Source organism: Pimephales promelas, chromosome 15, assembly GCF_988280905.1.
Source record: "Pimephales promelas chromosome 15, fPimPro1.hap1.1, whole genome shotgun sequence".
NCBI lineage: Eukaryota > Metazoa > Chordata > Actinopteri > Cypriniformes > Leuciscidae > Pimephales > Pimephales promelas.
The window spans coordinates 24,962,021-24,983,188 of NC_142783.1; the positions used below are offsets into that span (position 1 = coordinate 24,962,021).

The 21,168-nt window shown below is 37.4% G+C and overlaps 1 protein-coding gene across 4 annotated transcripts in view; it reads right to left on the reverse strand.

Moving 5' to 3' along the window:
* The window catches only part of ush2a (Usher syndrome 2A (autosomal recessive, mild)), a 198,181-nt gene that overhangs the window by 48,416 nt on the left and 128,597 nt on the right, over nt 1–21,168 (reverse strand). For all 4 annotated transcript variants that reach the window (XM_089120408.1, XM_039669219.2, XM_089120410.1 and 1 more), the window contains 7 exons: nt 18,960–19,162; nt 18,049–18,161; nt 14,947–15,145; nt 13,333–13,501; nt 13,021–13,242; nt 4,226–4,446; nt 2,376–2,628 (listed from right to left, as the gene is read on the reverse strand). In XM_089120408.1, the coding sequence (XP_088976534.1) occupies nt 2,376–2,628; nt 4,226–4,446; nt 13,021–13,242; nt 13,333–13,501; nt 14,947–15,145; nt 18,049–18,161; nt 18,960–19,162 (1,380 nt within the window). The remainder of the gene's footprint in view (nt 1–2,375; nt 2,629–4,225; nt 4,447–13,020; nt 13,243–13,332; nt 13,502–14,946; nt 15,146–18,048; nt 18,162–18,959; nt 19,163–21,168) is intronic.

The following is a 21,168-nucleotide window of genomic DNA, read 5'->3' on the forward strand; positions in this document are numbered from 1 at the left end:
TCTCTAAAGTGTCTCAGTCTTCACCCTAAAACAAGACTAAAGTTTAATGAGCAGCCAGGGACACTGTTTACGCCGGTAATGCTTTTTGTTATAAGAAATACAGCAGTTTGTTGTATACGTGTGTTTGGGGAGTCATGGGTGTAAATCTCCAAGAAGGGTTTCATCAGGCACTTCTATGAGGGACAGGATGACAAAATACCCTTCTCAGAGGACAAGACACAGTCTCACTACAAATTAAAGTTAACCAAGCAAACTTATTTAAATACTACTTTATATATACAGTATATACTGTATATATATATATATATATATATATATATAGGTATATATAGTATATAGGATAGTATATATAGTATATATACAGTATATATATATATATATATGCAGTATATATATATTATATACAGTATATATATATATACAGTAAATATATATATATATATATATATATATATATATATATATATATATATATATATATATATCGACATACTGTATGTATATGAGCAAACGACATGTCATTTTATATAATTTGTAAAATTAAATTTGATTGCACATTAAGCAATACCAATTTATTTTCTTTTGAAAATAAAAACTGAATATAATAATAGTAGTAGTAATAATAATAGTTAGAATTAATGAAAAAGGTTCATTTAAATTTGAGTTGAAAACATGAAATAATTGATTTTTAATAATTTAATGATTGATGACGATTGATAATGATAATTGATTCAATTAAAAAAATGTGGGGCGAATTGAATGGATTGTAAAAAGTGGGTGTTTCAAACTAGAATGGAGCAAAGTGGATATTATAGGAGGGGTTGAAAAAAGAGAGATTGGTGCTGTCGAAAAATAAAGTTTGTATGTGTAAAACAAACTTTTTTTCTACTGAAATAACATAATAATGTACAACAAGACCAGAGACATGTTGTTAGATTTGAACAGGGTGAATTTTTATTTAATGATGACGTTAAAATACACTAAACCCCAAGGCCTCAAGGGTGTTTGCTACACAAAGTCAGGAGGAAGCGGAATCGTTCGTATTTGTGTGGTTGGCAAATCAACTCTCGGGCAGCATTTGTCCGAGAGCACTCAGTGTCATCTTTCTCCGGGGTGCGGGTATGGGGGCGTGAGAAACATCTGGAGGAGTGCAGGGCCACGACAGGTTTATACGCTTCTGCCCAGATGGTGGCACAGCGCTGACTAGAATCACTCTCCTCGTGCCAGCCAGCCCCCTCAACTCCTGCATTAGTCTTGATTAAACAGACGTAACTAACCAAATAAATAACACCAGAGATGAGGTTGAGCCAGAACGAGGGGCCAGCACTCCCTCTAAAAACATTAATAAGACTGTCAAGGGGGCGCTCTAAACACCTATCTTAAAGTTTTAATGATGACTTCGAAATTGCAGGTGAGATTGATGACTCACAACAATTAATACACACTTAAGCATCTGTTCTTGTGAACATGTGAAATGTGCAGATGTTTACAGAGTGAGGAACATCCTCAAAATGACTGACACTTTCCTTCTTGTGTGTGTGTGCCATTCAGTTTGATGTCTTTACATAAAAGATGTTGGGCATATACTATGTCTTGTTTAGTTGGCTTTCTCTCCCCAAATAAGGCTGTACCATAGAATGGACCCCTTTCGCCCCTTCCTCTTGATGATGACCCTGCTTCCAGGGCTCTGAACTGGTTCAAATAAACAAACAAATACAGGAACAAACAAAACTGAAAACTAAATCTGGTTCAAACGTTGAAATTACCATTAACCGGTTGTAATATAATACTACCAAATACCAAATACTAATATTGATTTTCTCAGGTGTTCAAATACTTATTTGCAGCTGTATCACACAAATAAATTGTTAAAAAAATCATACATTGTGATTTCTGGATTTTTTTTTTTTAGATTACGTCTCTCACAGTGGACATGCACCTACGATGACAATTTCAGACCCCTCCATGATTTCTAAGTGGGAGAACTTGCAAAATAGCATGGTGTTCAAATACTTATTTATCTCACTGTGTACTATATATATATATATATTTATATTTTTTTTTACAGAAGGGGTATGCATTCACATATAGTATAATTGACTTATTTTTGTGTATTATTTTATTTATCTACGCATTCCTTTACTTAATTTGTAGTCAATTTTATTTTTTACAGACGATGTATGATCAGGGAAAAATATGACTAAAAATTATGAAACAGTTATTCCATTATTCCAGGTCAGTGTAATTTTAGTATTATTTACAGTACATACTATTATAATTTTTACAATAACAACACTTTCATTTTTAAAAAAAATAAAAATCATTAAAAAAATAATTATTGAGGGTAAATTAACAAACATTGTTGATCTGTTTACCTGTGAAACTGTATCGGTTTGCTACTCCACTGTATATCAGCTCCTCTGAGGATGGGCAGAGCTGGCTGTGGGCGGCAGTGGGAGGAGCTTCTGTTGGGATGGCGACAGCAGCAGAGGGAGATGGAATATGGGCGGGGAACGGCTCGCCTGGTACCCATGTACAAATGGACTGCGCCGGGTCAAAATCACACAAGCCGCAGAAAGCTCCCGCGACCGCCGACGCAGGACACACGGTACTGGGGTGACATTTCTCCTAAAGGACACATACGCACACACACTCTCATTAGTGACAACAGTCATCAGACAACTGTTGTGTGTCAAAGTACCCCTGCCAGCGGGTGTGTATGGAGTCCTCTGTCTCAATAAATAGCATGGATGCCCCTTAATGACATAATTACAAGTTAATGACCGCCATCCCAGTTTTCTTTTCTTGGTCTCTTTCTTTTCCTCAAGAGCTCAAGCTGGGTGCACGATGAGCTTGTGTTACAGCGAGCAAATCTGATTAATGAAGTGTGACTGTGAGTGCCTACTTCCTGAGGAGAGGAGCAGATACATCACTGCTCTGTGCCTCATTTTTCCAACCTCCACTTTAGACCATGGCAGTCTGAGTTTAAAACTCAACTACTTTACTAAAACACCTATCGAGTGAAGCTCTTGAACAGCAAATTCAGCGCTAAATCTATCCGCTTCTATATATATATATATATATATATATATATACACAGTGTTTTCATAGTTTTCCTCTCTGTTTGCTGATAGTCTGATCGACATTGAAAATGAACAGAAAATTTCTCTCTCGATCAGGCAGCTCTAGTTTGATTGGCTGGCCATATGCTAGTATAATCAAATCAAAATCAAAGTATAATCACAGTTGTGTTTACCAGGGACTGAATATTATGGTGTTATAAGTGTTATTATAATTTGGTTTGAAACACTTTTTTAGAAAGTTAACCCAGATATCCATGAACAGAGCTGCATTTTTTTTTTCTGTTAAATTATAAGTAATATTTTGATGGTCAGAAATTCAGGTTTAAAATACTTCATGCAATTTACTTCTATTTTCTGTTCCCATTAAACCTTAAATTAAATTTAAAGTTTTGTACACAAATTGCAACTACATCATTAGAAATGTATAATTCTGAATACATTAAAATGCATGCATATATATATATATATATATATATACACACACACACACATTTTATATGATATTAAAGTATATTTTACTTTACCACAAATGCTTGTCAGTACATTAAGCAATTCACAACCACGTTTAAAAGACAGCAGAATTATGAAATTGCATATAAAGACTTACTTAAGTGGGTCAAAAAAAAAAAAAAAATCCAAAGTTAAACTAACTGCATTACATATAAATTCAAACTACAATACATTTTCATTAACAATTAACATACAATTAAGTGTCCAAAACGTTACATTCAGTACACACTTTAGCATATTTCCATAAGAAACTGAGCTTCCATAACAAAAAACATGCTAAAGAGTACTTCCTTTTCACAAGGGCTGATTTGAATATATTTTACTTTATTATAGTGACATCAATGATTTCAGATAAACCTGCCCCTATACCTGACATAAAAACGGTTTATCAATCAAAATGGTCAAAGTGGGCGGTTCTTAGCTGCAGTATGGACCAGACATTTAGTCAAAGGTCTCTCCATAATCTGTTTTGGTAAATTTTGGCAAAGCATTGCCTTAATCTGAGTTTGAGAAACTGGTGTGACACTACAGAACAGCTTGAAGGCAAAGTCTCCACTAAGTCTTCATCCTGAAGAACTATTGCTGAAACAACATACAGTGAATATGTCACTCTGAGTGAAAGTGTTAATTACCGGAATAAGGATGCTGGCCGGGGCTCTGTCAGCACACACAGATGTGAGCGGATTGAAGCCCACTCCATTACAACACTCCTCCTCCTGATCAATCACCTCTGACCAGCAGCACTTCAGCGACGCCGTCCTGTTCACCACGTGGACTTTAGACTCGCCGCTGGGACCAGTGCAGCACCAGGAAGTAGATGCGTTGATGTAGTGCTCTCCACAGCAGCTAAATCCTATTGTATGTAAAACAAATGTATATACATGAAACATGTTGATACAAATTAGGGCTTTTCTCGCTTGAAATAGTTAGCCCTGGTTTATTCAAATCCAAACACTGCTCATCATTTTTCCGGGGTTAACAATTAATCCTGGGTATTTATAATCGGACATTGACTAAACATGACTGCAGTCAGCACATTTTTTGAACCACGAGTATAGCATCCAACACGCGGCCATTACAGCTCATTGGACGTTTCCAGGCGACGTCAAAGAGCTGCATGTGCAGCTGACATGTAAAGATGCAGACGGCCGTGCTGCACGGGGAATCAGCTTCATCTGGCAACGTGGCCACTGTCTCCTCCCATCAGCCATCAGTGCTCAGCATCCACATCTGCATCCTCTCCTATTACCTCTAAAAGCATCACGGTGTTCTCAAAGGCCTGACTCAACACACACGTACCGGCCCTGCAAACACAGCTGTGAAAATACTTACTGCATTACACTACCGCTCAAAAGTTAAGGGTAAGTATGTTTTATTTGTTTAAAAAAAGTAATATTTTTATTCAGCAAGGATGCATCAAATTAATCAAAATGGGCAGTCAAGATATTTTCGTTACAAATTATTTCCATTTCAAATAAATACTGTTTTTTTTAACTTTCTTTTTCTGTTATCTGTGATAAAAATTCACAAAAATGTTTTTTACTGTATTTTTCATCAAATAAATGCAGCCTTGGTGAGCATAAGAGCACTTGCATTAATACAAAGTTGTATTTTTAGAGCATCTACTGGAATAAGGACCAAGATGTTTTCATGCAGAATGATTAGCAGTAAGTATCATGGCAGAGGGAAGAAAATAGAATTTCCCCCAAAAAGTAGTTTAATATTCGTCTAGCAGGAAGTGACTCCTGGTTTATTTCCTTGGGTAAACCATCACTACTATAATTACCATCAACCCCCAGTATGATAAATTGCTAATTGTTTAATACCCTAATCAGCGTTCATTCTTTGCACAGATAAACTGTGACAGCGCCATTAATTTAAATAGTAATTTCACTTAACGGCCAAAACGGCGCAGCAGATTTTGATGCAACATTTTCTAGGGGCCGCATCCATCACATCTCTGCAGTGACATAAAGATGTCTGACGTGCTCTAACTCACTTAGGGACAGCAGATGTTGCAGAGCTGCATTTGGTGGCAATTCCCAGGGTGCATTACTTCAGCTCCAATGACTTGCAAATAAACAGCTCAACAATTTTTCCAAAATAGCTCTGCCATCACGTCCCATCCCTGCAGCGCTCCATTTTTCATGATATTTCGTTTAAAGAGCAGTGAACTTTGGCACCCTGACCTCTTGGCTGGGGATGTCCCTCTATTTCGTTGTCCGCACTTAACCTTGGCCTGTCAGCTAAAACAATTCCTTTTCCGTCATCTCCATCTTTGCCGTGCCACGAAAAGGAAAGGGAGGGAACACCACTGCCCCGCTAAATCTGGTGTAGGCCCGGCGCAAAAAAACATGAGCACCCTTTTAGCTCACACTTTGTTTTTTCAAGCACCGCAAAATGATTTAGCTAATCTTCAGATTTATGATGGATTTGCATACATTCATTAGAGTGCGAGTGAACGCAGGCGAGCATAAGGTGCTTAGGCTGTGTGAATTAAGGTTCAATCACTTAATGATAAGTAAATATTTAGCATGCAATGAGCGACTGATAAAAAAATGTGTGCTGTGGCTTACGTGAGCCTTTGGACACAAAAATGAAAACTTCGTACAAACAAAAGCACTTTTTTTGTTTTTTAAATGGCTGAGCACATTCAAAGTCAAGCTCAAAGAGCAAAAGGACTTTATAGTGCTTTAAAATATTGGACATCTTCCAATATTCTTCGAAAAATAGAAATTTTGTGATTTTTTACTTTTTTTTTTTAAATGATCATTTGCAAGTGAACTCATTTATTAGTTGCATGTTACCATGGTACATTATTATGTATGTATCCTGGTTAAATAAAATATACTTTAGCCACTGGAAGCAGAGAGAAAGTAAAAGTGTCGAAGCTCGGTCAGGTGATGTAATGTTAGCTATATTAACAGGACAAATTTGAGTGTCATTTTTTTTGTCTTGAGCTGGTGTGCTTTTTGGCGACTCGCAACAAACTCTTGTTTGTATATAATCTTGTACTGTATATTCCTTTTTTTTTGTTCATCCTTGTAGTTCGTTCGTCATTTTAGCTTTACATTTCAGTGAAGCATTATTTTGCTTTGCTTTAGCTATGATAAAGAGACATGCTCTCTTGCATTGTGTGTTCATGCATTTTGGGGGTTAAGCTTTAAGAGAGGGGTATGTTTGTTTGGGTTGATCTCAGAAATCGCTTATTGCAGCTTTAACTGTTATCATACACAACTTTGTAAAATGTGTGTATAAAAAAACTATTAGGGGCCATTCACACAATTGTGTCAGCGTAAAAAAAAACACTTCTTGAGTGTCTCATGTTTAGAACGCTGTGTCATGCATAAGATTTGAGTACAACAGTCAAACACGACAAAATGCATTTTTAAATAGGGAAAACTATGGAAAAGCAACACAGTGGGATGTAAAAATGCATTCTCTGTGAACTGTTTTTCCTTTCATTCAAACAGTAGTAGTTGTATATAGGTTTTGGCTTATAGGGTCCTAAAAAAACAACAACCACCACCACCAAGTGGTATTTAAAAGTACAATTTGTTGTGTTTTGGACATGTGCATTTAAAGTTTTATGTTCAAGCTTAAATCTCCCTCTTTTTATCCTCCTTTCAGTCCCCCAAAGAGCAGTGAAAATATTACTGCTGCCCAAGCACTTTCTGTCACATGCAACCAATGTGGTGTTCTTTCACCTCTCCCCCAGGAACACCTGGAATAAATATATGAATAAAACCAATGTTTCTCACATATGGAGCAGAAACAAAGTATTATTGGTCTCTGTTTTTAGGCCTTCCCGCTTGGGTCTCTCCTGGAGCTCTTGTCTGTCCTAGTCCTACAGCTCTTGCCTGCTCATAAGCCTTCTTTTTCCAGTGATTTTCTTCTTTTATAATGTCTTTCAGCCATCTTTCTTTCTACAGACTTTATTCAAATTTCCCTCTTCCATCATGAGTGGACACGCCCCCTACTGCTGATTGGCTACAAGGGTCCGCTCCACTTTCAACGTTTCTTAGAACTGCACCTTTAATGCATTAGTTAACATGAGCTAACAATAATTTGTTTTACAGCATTAATCTTTGTTAGTGTTAATTTATACATATATGTTAAAGTGCAAACAGGCATGTGCCCATTGAAACATGAATCTCTGTCTGGATTTTCCAAATCAAAGCTCTTTTTTGTATAAATTCACATTAAACAAGATTTAAAAATTAATGTATTGCAATTTAACTAAAACATGAGTTCATTTTACTGTATAAAACTACTACACCACTTACTCTGTAAGCATCTGTAACACTCTGTAACAACTCTTAAACATCAAGCGCATCACCCTCATTTGTCCGACACTACCAGTCCCATTCAATACGTGCAAAGCATTAGAAATCTGTACTTTGTGATTAGTAGTTGAGCCGTGAAAAATGCTTTAATTGCTCAAGCCTATTAACTGAGATTATTAGCAGCCAGTAAGTTAAGAAAAGCTATCATAATAACTGTTGAAAGAAAATGGTCTTAATCTGTATGATCTCCAATCTGTCTCAGCAAAAAAAAAAAAAAAAAGATCCAGGCGTGTGTGTTCGGAATAATTCCCTCTCTGGCATTCATGTCTTGTCATTTGCAAGACAGCGTTGGCAGAACAATATGAGGACATATGAGCCATGATGAAGCGCTCGTGCAGTAACAAATACAACGCAGACACTGACGCATTCAGCCACCGGGATCATTTCCACTCGCAAATGGTCATTGTGTCCTTGAGAACATATTTAATTATTGCACTTTTTTGACATCGTCACAGCCATTTCCACACCCACTCTTATGATCTCTCTCTCTCTCACACGCACACAGCTCTAAAGCTTTTAACACTTAAATGGTGTAAAATATTCAGATTTAACCTTGAATGTGATTCAGGCACTGTGCTTTTAAGCAGAGCTCTGTACATAAGCAGATATTAAAAGATCTCTCTGTATGACACCAAGCCTCCAGATGCAAAGAACCCTGTAATCCAAATCTAAACTTTAAACAGGACAACGGGGCATGCACAGTAATACCCTGTATTACTCAAGGCTATTGTCTAAACTGTTTGCCATCTCTCAAATGGAAAAATTTAGAAGACTGGATTGGATTTCGACAGTTTAAAGACTCTTGTAACTTGTCATGGAGGATGATGAAATGAAATGTTCCACAGATTCCCTTCAAACAAATGTCCTCTTTTCTGTAACTAGTTTGACATCTGGGTTATATGCCAGGTCATAATTAAGCAACATTTTTAATATTCTGATGATTGTGATGTGCTTCTTATTTGGTCATTATATTTATATTTATTATATATCTAAGACTGTTATTAAACGTGTGAAAAAAACTCTGTTAGAGTTGGTAAGTTCATTTGTTAGGATCGGTTCAAACGGTATGTTTCAACAAATTCAAAACTCTGATTCAGTGATTTGGTTACTTTATTACTAAGAAATGTTCAGAGATATTTTTTATATGTATTTAAAGATTTTATACCACTATATACCAAAATAATTACCACTCTTTTTAGTGAAAATAGAATTTAAAACATTTTTTCGTGTTTTAGTTATTTCATTAAACACAAATAATCTTAATGGCAACAATGGCTGTATTCCAACAGTGTTTCCAGTAAATGAGCATTTCAGTATTTAATCCTTTTGGTATTATGTAAATGCCAAATATTAATAAATAACAATGTAATGTGACATAATAAATATTTTATTAACCATATCAATGCAAACAAATCTCTGTAATCATTCTAACTACTAGAGACTCCGTATGGCAAATAATGCTGGTCTATATTGATTTATTATTTGACTTATTGATCAATCGATTGTTTCTTTAGTGATTCATACACTGTGCCCAAAAGCCCAATTTCTTTTGAAATTTGACTAATAGCAGTTTTTTTAGACTGGTTCAGGGATTGGTTCACAGGCAGCTTTTCAAACAGCTGATGGCTGTCTCTAACAATTCCATCTCCACTGCGCCGGAGCGCTGCGAGTCCTGACAGGGTAGAGTGTAATGTGTGACAGATCGCACTTTAGGGACCTGGTAATCACATTTCCATCGGCCATCAGCTGGATCTCAGTGGGACATCCTCAGAAAACTGCCTGTGATTCTATTTCCACAATCTGGAGGACCACGTGCAGCTTAAACACAATGTCACTGCATTTCTTCACAACAGAGTTCAGAAATACACTAAATTAACTGTTTTCCATTTAAATATATTTTTCTAATGTAATTTGTTCTCGTGATGGCAAAGCTGAATTTTCTTCAGGATCATTTCTCCAGTCTTCAGTGTCACATGTTCCTTCAGAAATCATTATAATATGCTGATTTGATTCTCAAGAAACATTTATGATTATTATCAATGTTGTTGCCCACATTTTTTTGTGTGATATATATATATACACACAATTTACAATTTATATAAATAAAATTAATATACAATTTTGTGATAACATTTTTAGGATTCTTTGATTATTAGAAAGTTTAAAAGACTATAAAATATTATCTGAAATACTCTAAATGACTTTACTATCACTCTTGATCACTTTAATTAATACATCCTTGCTGAATAAAGGTATTAATTTCCCAATGTCACATTTGATCTGCGTTTGTGCTTTGCTTGTGTTTGACTTTGTGTTTGACTTTGCACTGTTCCCAGTTCAGTTTCCTGTGTTAGTTGCCATGGTTTTTGATTTGCCCTGATTTTTTATACCTGTGTCGTGTTAATTATCTTCTTTGGTCACTAGTGTTTCCCTGTGTATTTATAGCTGTGTTTCATTCTTTGTAAGATCTCATCTGGAAAAAAATTAAATAAATGTTTCCTGCATAGCCTAAGAAGTGTACGGAAGTGGATTAGGGCCAAGAAATAATAATAATTAAAAAAAAAAAAAAAAAAAAAACATCTCAAGATTAATGTCACTATAATGCGAGATTAAACTCGTTAAATTTCGAGAAAAAAGTCTTAATACAATATTGAGAATAAACTCATCAAATATCGAGAATAAAGTCGTAGTGTTTTGAGAGAAAAAAAAACGCGTTAAATTTCGAGAATAAAGTCGGATCCCTAATAGAGCAAATTAAACACCCAAAGTTTTTACCAAATACATGTTTGTCTACAGCACATTGCAGTTCTGACTCACATTTCACTCTTCTCTGCCAATAGAAGAGGATATCAGCTCATGACATATGCTGTGTTATCTGTCCATTAGCTTATATTTGCAGAGACACTTACCACTGGTAAAGGAGACAGAACCTTGAGGGAGTTGGGGTGTCTTTATCAAGGTTAAGTAGCTCATTCAATAATAGAGCAGGCTGACAGCGTCAGGAGCCAGCGTGGAGCTCGCGGCGTGAGCCCCCAGCATCATGAACCAGCGGTGTGGCTACCAGGCAAATGGCCTTTAGTTATCCTAACGGTACTATCCATCATAACATATGCTCTCCCCAGGATGCTCTCTTTAATGAGCGATGACTTCTTCATCTGCCTTATTTCAGTAAGATGAAGGAAGGAAGAGAATATCAAGGTAATGTGAGTGAGCGCTGTGGTGTCCAGTGATTTAATACAGAGAAAAATGTTTCAGCTAGCTTCTGAAATAACTCCAGGTATGTAGTAAAATTAGTGATTAAGTTTCCTCAAAAAAAAAAAAAAAAAGCTTTGAAAAACTGTGAATCAAGGACAGGGTGATTAACCAAATCTTGAAAATGTTTACTGGACCCAATCCCAGGATGCTACCGAAGCCACCGAACAACTTATAGACTGTTTGTGTTTGATAAATACACTGGTGCCATTGACCTCATGATGGCCATTAGTTCTGTTGCATCCTGGGAGCCTGCTGTGGGCTTGGCACAGCTCTAGTTGGTGTTTAGATAGACTCAGCTCCATCATCCAGCCTGACAAAGATGGCTGACACCAGTGCCCATCCAGCCCATCTGTGCCCAGGTGTCCACTTTAGTGGGGCACTGCGGGGGAGCCTGGGTGACCCCAAGAGGGTTCAGCTCTCTGACACTCCTCCACAGTGTCATTAGAAAGTCACCAAGGAGTGAGGGCTAAACTTAGCAGCAAAGAAGTGGCCATACATGCTTTGCTCCATTTAAAGTTAGAGCCATGTTTTCTGTTTTGAATCATGAGAGGATTTAAGTCTTGAAATAAAAGCATTCCAAGCTATGATAAATGGATTGTGCTATGATAAGTGTAATGGGGGAAATGCAAAAATGCTAATTAAACTGTGTGCCATCAATAGCATTTACTTCCAGGGGTTATGACAAATTACGTTCACTCTGCACCGCGTACACACACTGGTCTGGAACACCACAAACACTGATAACTCTTTTCAATATTGATAATAATAGGAAATGTTTAGGAAATCTTTATCAAAAAAGGTTTTTGAAGGAGCATGCGACACTGACAACTGAAGTAATGGCTGCTAAAAATTCAGTTTTGCCGTCACATAAATAAATCACATTTTAAAATATATTAAAAAGAAAACAGTAAATTGTAATAATAATATATTTTACAATATAACTGTTTTACTGTATTGTTGATTAAATAAATGCAAACTTGGTAAACATAACTGTACGTTCACACCGCCGCCGACTTGAGCGTCAAATAAGCTCTGGCCGCTTATTGACGGGAAGCTTGTTGACGCTTTGGACGCTTTGAACGCTCTGACGTTGCAGGGAAAATAGAAGTGTCACAACATAAAATGTAATAAACAGAAAAATCAAACAATACATTGAAGAAACCTTTTATAATGACAGCATTTCTATAACCGTTTCGGTTACATCTGGTCAGGAAAAAATAGTTAGCTATTATTATTATTATTTGCGGCCAAATCAGTGTCACCATAAGCAAGTTAATTGCATTCCCGCTTTAAAACGAGCGTTCGTAAATATTTCAAATAAAAGTTGCGCTCATGCGGTCCCTGTAAGCAAACAACGTCATGTCATAAATGATACGAAACCAGTAGGAATCACAGCAACGCGATTATTAGCTCTTCTTCCTTTTTCTCTGAACTAATATTTTGGTTGGAACGAAAATTTACATCGTGTATTTCTCCGGAATCAGCCAGCATGAAGGACGTCTATATTCCGATTGGTTGCTGGCGTTTTGCCGCTGCTTGCCGCTGAACCGCGTCACAGCTCATTATCATAAAGTTGAGCTTCTTTCAATTTTCTGATTGATGCTCAAAACACCCAAAACGCGACGCCGATGGATTTGATGCTCCTTGCAGCTGAGAAAAGCCATTGAAAATGAATGACTTCCGGATGCTTTGGAAGCTCAAGTCGGCGGCGGTGTGAACGTATCGCCAGGGATCTCATTGACCCCAAACATTTGAACAGCAATGTACAATACAACACACTTATTATAATTCAACATTGTTGTGCAAGCATGTTTCTGAACGCTCACCGGATACATGTTTATGGGGCCTTCCTTGGTCGGCATCCCCACAGCACACCGCCTCTCTAGGGACTAGCTGTCCTCCACAGCACTGGGAGCTGAAGCCATCATAAAGACGGCCCCCACAGCAGATCTGTCCGGCTCCAGAGCCGAAAGGACTCCCACCACAGCACGAGTCCCCGAGACCGACAGATACACGCCGTTCCACAGAGTCCGGACAGCAGACCTCTCCTACAAAAGTAATGCTCAGAAAATAAGCACTATTGAGATTGATATTTGAACTTGACATTTGACTGTGTTAAGGCTGAATGCAGTACATACCTGGTGGGACCAGGATGTAATATCCTCCACAGCACTGGTATTGAGGCAGAGGCTGGACAAACTGACCTCCACAACACACACTCCCAGAATCCTTTGAAGCTGGAATATAGCGCTCTTCACAACACTGATGGGACTGATTTAGGCTGTGAACGGCCCCTGCACAGCACACCTGCAACAATAAAACACATACACAGATAAAGTTTGTAAAAATATATGCAATTCAAATACATCATCCGCACAAGTTTTGCACTCCTCAAGGCAATTAGGAAGAAAAGAGGTGGAAATGCTTCAGCCCTGAGGGCCCGCAGAAGCACACGTGAGTGCAGGTAGAAATCCAGCCCACCTCTTTCCTCCACAGTGGTGGGCTATATTTAGCCGGACTCCACTGCCTACTTTGGCGAGAAATCAGGACAGGATAGATTCTCTACAGCACTGAGATGATACTCTTGTGGCGTCTGAAAAATCTGTATTGCCCTGAGCCACTGACATTGTCCTTACCTTCTGGCCCAGCTTCCAGTAGAAAAATGGCATACAGTAAATACCTCCTCTGCTGTGCCTTTGAGAGGTCTGAACTTTTGAACCTACTTGAACCTGGTTTATCAAACTCCAGAGAATTAACCACTATGTGTGAAGACAGTACACAACAAAGCCAGTACATAATTGGCATCAAAACAATTTTAGACAGGGTAAAATACATTAACAAGGGTTTTGAAGCGATTAAAGTCCAAATAATCCAAATTATATGTATTTTTGAGAAATAAAAAAACATTGGATGTTGATTGGATGAAGGCAGAATGTGAGAGTGCAGTCAACTGTAAAAATCATAATAACAATAATAATAGACTAATAGGACTCTAAATGGACAAACCAAAACATGCATTTATAACATAGATGGGAGGAATTTAATTTTATACCAACTATAAACATTTTAATCAATCAAATTAACTGTATATTTCAATATTTGCTGGGGGGAATATAGTGTTGGGCAACAAGGGGTCGTAAGTGGTTGACAATCACTAGTGAAGCTTAAATTTTCCATGACAATAGGAGAATCCCTTATTAAAGAAAATATGGAAAATCTATTGTCTTTTTTTTATTAGATAAAACTTTTATAATTAAAACAACACATTAAATTGACATTCCGAATTATACCATAGATGATATTTCTGATATTTAAAGAATCAAACAAAACACCTTTCACAACGACACAAAAACTTTAGATAATGATGAATTCAAGACGAGCTCCATTAACACGTGATCACAAGTGTATAATGTTGCCTCTGTAAAACTCATTTTTCTACTATACTGCTTTACAGCTTTGAGAGCTCTTGTCCTTATCTGAGTTGTGTTCTCTTTGTGAGCTTGTCTCTAGTGTATTACTGTCTGATTTAAGCTGGTGGAGACGTATGGCCTGTGTTTGCTTGCCAAGTTGGCTGTATTTCAATAACACCAGGATGGCAGCAATTGCAGAAGACAAGTTAATCTGTTTACTGAAAACAATCACAGGGACTGTACTTCATAGATAAATACCACCAGCCACTCAAACTGATACATACGCCACCGTTTCTTCATGGAATAATTAACAAGCTAAACTACATTTTAAATAGTAGTTACCTGTGTCTCGGGCTTATAACAGGTCTTGCCGCAGAAGTCTTTTTCTGCAGGGCACTCCAGGTACGAACAGTGAGTCTCAGAAGGAAACACTTGCTGGGATTTCAGTTCCTCACACCACTGCAGAGTCCTTCGCCAAACCTCATATCCTCCCAGAATGCCATTGGGCTGACCAGGTGACAGCCATTCTAGTTTAACTGATCTAAGACACACAGTATACAGACACAGCACAGATAAAACACCTTCACAAATATTGCTCACCACTTGGTGTATATTGTCGAAGCTCATTCTTTGTTTTTATTCTATCACTGTCAAGGGGAATAAGCGTGTAATAAAATAGAAAAAATGGTGATAATCGCTTCATTATATAGCACTTTCTACGACTTCCTACAGCCAAATAGATTGTGCTGAGCAGTATGAGTTATGATGTGTGTCATCTTTTCTTTTTCTGATGTACTTCTTGTATTGATTTTCCTCTCCACTCATCATGCAGAAGCTGTCTTTCCACAGAAAAGCACAATTTTTGTTCACTACTGCTTGCTTGGTACCCGTCTCAATATTGTATCCAGTATCTCAAACCATGTCATTAAAATGTTATTAGATTTTTAAGACATGAAGATAATAATTAAGATATTTATATTACATAATTAAGTTGCACTACAAGAATTACATGGCACCACAATATAAACATTTTGTAATATTCAGCAGTAACGGCAACATTTAGCAACATTAGCCCCTTTCACACAGCAATCCCAGTAAATTACCGTAACTGGGAAACCTGCTGTGGCATACTGTTAGCAACTCTTACCAGAATTAGTAAATAATTAAATAAAACAAGATAATAAATCAAAACTAAACAAAAACAAAAGATTGAAAAAAAATAATTTCACAACTGGCGGGGCAGCTTGCTGCTTTAAGGAACATTGCAGAGAGCTATGCTATCAGGAAACAAAAAAGCCATTAAACAAGCCTTTTTTCTTTCGTAACTGTAGCCATAACCTTATGGAAATGTGCTTTTGTTTTCATCATCTTTTTCATCTTCTCTCCACACGTGATAATATTCATACCGCTCTGTGATTTGCCTTCCTTTGCTTTTTGCCCATCTCTTTTGTGTTCTGCAAATCTCTTGTCACATATGTAAGACGTGGAGAATGACATAATTAAGGTTTGCGAGCGTCTCTCTCTTCTCTTGCCTTGCCCCCCCGATGAGGAAGCTAATTGATAATGAAGGCCCCGGACGACTTAAAGCTGACAGACCTTAGTATCTGATTAGGAATTCATGAAATGTGACAAGGATTCCTTTTTTAAAGTACAGACAGAGAATCGTTTGGCGATTACTGCGTGCCTTTACACCAAAAAATATTATTCATGATTACTTTCCTTTTGGAGGGTTGGGGGATGGGGAAACAGCTTTGCTATAACAAATGCATTAGTATTATATTACAAAGGGTGTCATTGCTGTCCACCGTTAATCCCTCATGGAGAGAAATAACTGGAATTCATATTGGGCAGGAGCAAGTAAGCCATCGGTTGCAGCACTTGTCATATTTCAATCAAGGCTTAAGCCAGCAACCGACTCCTGTGCCCAGCCCCCACGAAGCACCACAGAAAGAATTAATGAATTAGCTATTGATTAAATTCCACTCGAGCAAATCTAGCGTGGCAAATAAATGAACTGTTTGGGGCATGTGTAGGCCACGGCCAGCCATGTCGGGCCAATCGATCAGTAGTTAGTATTCTATTGGGAGAGAAGTACAAAACACTGGTGATATGACATGAGCGTGGGAGACAGCACGGTAGAAAATGAGTGAATTATGGCTTACTATGGCACACAGAGCCCCTGTCCCTTCAAAAACACAATTTTACCGCATTTACAATGTTTACAAAGATTTTCTTATATTGTGTACCAGGTCTTCACTGGATGCAACCGATTTCAAGCTGTTAAAGATGCACTTCATGTCAGAACATTCAATGCAAGACCGCAGTAACGGGTGAAAACTATATCCTACTTTATTTTACAGTGGAAATAAAACTAAATAAGAAAAAAAATTGTTATATAAATGTTGTGTAAACAGAGGTTTCAGTGTTTGAGTGGACAAATGTCAAATGGTGACAAAAATGAGACCATTGGGAACAATCTGCAAAGTCCACTTTACAGTCAGCAATATATAATATAAAGATGCACAATGCTACACAATGTAAAAATTTATATCCAATCAATAAAATTGTGGCAACAGATTACAAGCAATATTATTTATTAAATTGAACAAATTAGAATTGAGTAATAGTTAATGAAATTAACATTCTAATTAATTATAATTAGCATATTATTTTTTTCAGTGCATGTAAACATATCATCCAATCAGTGACACTGACACTGCAAGTAAACAAGGATGTTAATACAGGGTTTAGGAATGTACAGTGTAAAACGTTAGCTTATGAATACCCTGGATTAATTGTAAACCCTGACAAATTTCGAGCAGTGTTAAACGTGAAGCAAAGGGAAATATTTTCTTTTAGAAATTGCTTTTTAAGGACTGCAACAAATGGCTGATGAGGGCTACACAAGCTTCCTCCAGGGTTACTGACATCACACACCCTAACATTTACATAAACCCTGTCTCCGGGAACGCAATTTACAGATTATCATATTATCATAGACAGAATATGCTAATCAATGACTAGAAGATACAGTAACTACACATAAGCTACGTAAATTCATCAACTAACCATTCAGAAATGTCCTGTTGGATTCTACATATTGTTACTTGTTCTTGAGTCTCTCAATTATTGTCTGACTCCAGTTTGAACATAAAAGGCTAAACGTTTTTGAAATTTTCAGTGCATGTCTGTGTAAGACCTGCCCCCTGTGCTGGGAGCAGCAGCTCATTTGCATTTAAAGGGACAGACACAAAAACGGTGCGTTTTTGCTTACCCTCAAAAAGTGACCAATTTAACAAGCTAAATAAAATATTTTGAGCTAAAACTTCACATACACACTCTGGGGACATCAACGACTTATTTTACATCTTGTGAAAGCATTATACCATCCTTTTAACTATTTCAAGTGTGAAAAGCCCTTCTGTGTCTGCTTGACTGACTCACCTAGAGCCGAGCACCTGAATCTGAGGTTTGCTGATTTGGGCAGGTGTGTCCTCCACCGTGGTCACCTGAGTGCTGTTACTCTTCACACACGCGTACACGGTACACACCTCCACCTAAACACACAGTATAGAAGTCCGTTTTTTAGGCCAAAATATTTGTCACATACAGCAAACATCTCTATCCACTAGCTGCCTGTCCCCTAAACACACTGTAAAAAAATGCGGCCTCTGTTAGTAGACACCCCAGGCTATACAAACGGCAACAAAAACAAACACGGCCAACCCGCACCACGAAACATAACATAAACAGTGTTCCAGCCAATAACCGACAAGAAGGATTTGGGGGTTGGGTTTAGGGGGTTAGTGCGCGGTTGAGGAGGAGGGAGGAGGAGGGAGCGTCTAGCTACAACACGTCGAACGTCAACAAGAAGTGATGTCACCCAACATCACTTAGAGCACCTTTAAAGTCATCATGAAATTATTATTATTTTTTTTTACCTTATTTACTTTTTCATCACACATTACTAGTCTTGTCGTGGTAATCTTTAATTAAAATATCTGAAAATTTTCTTCCACTCTGGAATGCCATTCCTTCTCTGATGATGTCATTTTGATGGCTCAGGTTCAATATCCTTAATTTTTTTTTTATATGCGTTTTTTTTTTTAAAATACAGCTGTTCATTGTTTGTTCATTTTATAGTGCATTAACTAATGTTAAAAAATACAACTTTTGATTTAAATAATGTATTAGTAAATTTTGAAATGAACAACCAAGATTAATAAAGCTGTAGAAGTGTAGTTCATTATAGGTTCATGTTAACTAATGTAGTTAACAAATGTTAACATGTGAAACCTCATTGTAAAGTGTTACCAAAACGATGTAATTGTGCGTTTAGATACAGAAGGCCAGACCTGAATACTATGTACAGTAAACGGCAAGAGTCCTCCCACTTCCAGTGATCCGGATCCATTGCTAGTGGACTCATAGAGGCGGCCATCCAAATAGACAGAGTACAGTGTGACTGCTCCGTTTGGAACAAGAGGAGCTGCCCATAGCACCCTCACTGCTGTGCTATTTAAGGTCACCACCTCTGGAGGAAAGACCCCCTCGGGTTCTGCAACACAGAGAGAAAGCCACAGTAAATCACCCAGAAGAGCTCAGCGGACTGTAGCCCACATGAAAACATACAGTCATAATGACATAACCCCAGTGCTTTGGAAAAGCTCAAGATTTGTCTCTTTAACCTCTGCTCAAACACAAGACGCTGCTTGGGGAAAGCTTGAGGTCCTCATGAAGTCTGCAGTGGTGTCCAAAAGAGTAATACAATGAAACAAACAATATCTACAGAAAAAGACCTGAAGGAAAAGCAGTTTTTCATTCTTTTCTTTTTTTTTCAGACTAAAATCGTGCAAGTGCTAGCATCAACACACAGCATATTCTACCCTTAATAGTCTCTGAAATGGCTTTGGGCTGCACTTTTCATTCTGCCTTATAGAAAAAGAGCATGAGAGAGACAGAGAGAAAAGGATAAAAAAAATAATGAGGCATTTTCAAAGCTGATCTGTGTAGTTTTAATTTTTTTTTTTGGTAACATTTTACAAGTGTTCAGTCTTTTTAGTGGGAGACTTGGAGCTTTGTAACTTTGCAGATCTTATACATGTACAAACAGATAACTTACGCACAAAAAAGAAAATATGAAACCGCATCATATGAACTAAGAATGAACACTACTTTTACAGCATTTATTAATCTTATTTAATGCTAATTTCAACATTTAGAACAACTGCATTTTTATTAACTAACATTAACAAAGATTCATGTAACAACTGTATTGCTCATTTTTATTTCTTGTTAATTAATGTTAACAAATAAGACCTCATTGTAAAATGTTACCTTTTTTAGGTTAATATAATTTAGTCTATCCCAGCTTAAAGTCTTCAAAACTACAGTATAAGGATATCATTCATAGAAATCAACTAAGAAGTATAAATAAGTATTAAAAAAATTAAAAGGTATACACTATGTAGTACACTACCATAGTGATTCAGGATAAGACAAAATCCCGGATTGGAAGATGGATTCATGATGTACTCGCTCATTACATACATTTTGAACAAACAAAAGTCACATAGTGTACCTTTAAAATAGCTGTTTTCTATTTTATTATTCCTGTGATGTCAAAAACTGAATTTTCAGCAGACGCTACTCTGGTCTTCAATGTCACATGACCTTCCAGAAATCCTTTCTATAATGTTACTTATAAGTGTGTGTGTGGGTATTTCACACATGTATACAGTATCACACACACATATGTTCCTAAGTTGTCTGGTTCAAAAAGAACCAAGCAGTACATGCATCCATTTGATGTGTGTTCCTGGGTGCACTCATGTGTATAAATAATGTAATTTTATATGTACATCAGGGAACGCTGACAGCAATGCATCAGGGAGGTCTGGCAGAATGAGAAAAAGCTGAGTGTCACTCTTTCACTTTCCCTCTTACTTTTGGGGGTTCCTGCAGATGGTTTGTGGGCAAATTGAATCAGTCCTGGAGAAGCGTGCGGGGATTGAAGTGCTGCACTGGGGGCAGAGGGGGTTAACTGGGCCAGTCTGGGGGATTCTTTCTACAGCTCGCACCATTTTCGCCTTCTTTTTATTTTTTTCCCCAGCACTCTGTTTTTTTTTTGTTTTTTTTGCAAGCTCTTCCTTTCCCATGACAAATCACACTAACTTACAAAAGAAGACCAGAGAGCCTATTTTCCAGCTTGATGTGACTCTAGTAAACAGCTATTGTGACAACTTTGTAAGGATCTTCTGAAAGAATGTAAAAAGGGAATGATTGATAAAGCTTTTTTTCTGAGGCGAGTGAAGTTAGTTTGTGAAAGAGAGCTGAAAGACATGAGTGTAGTGCTAATGACAGCTGAGAGATCAAATATCTCAGCAGCGGCTTTGAACAAGCCATTGGTTGACATGATGGGACGGGGAATGAATTCAATACAGAGCAGGGGTCCTGACACTTACATTCTCTCCAAAGAATATAACTGCGGTTCTTACTCAAAGCCTCAAAAAGTCTCTCTTCAGGAGATATCCTGCTATCACAAAGGTCAACGTGAAGAGACGC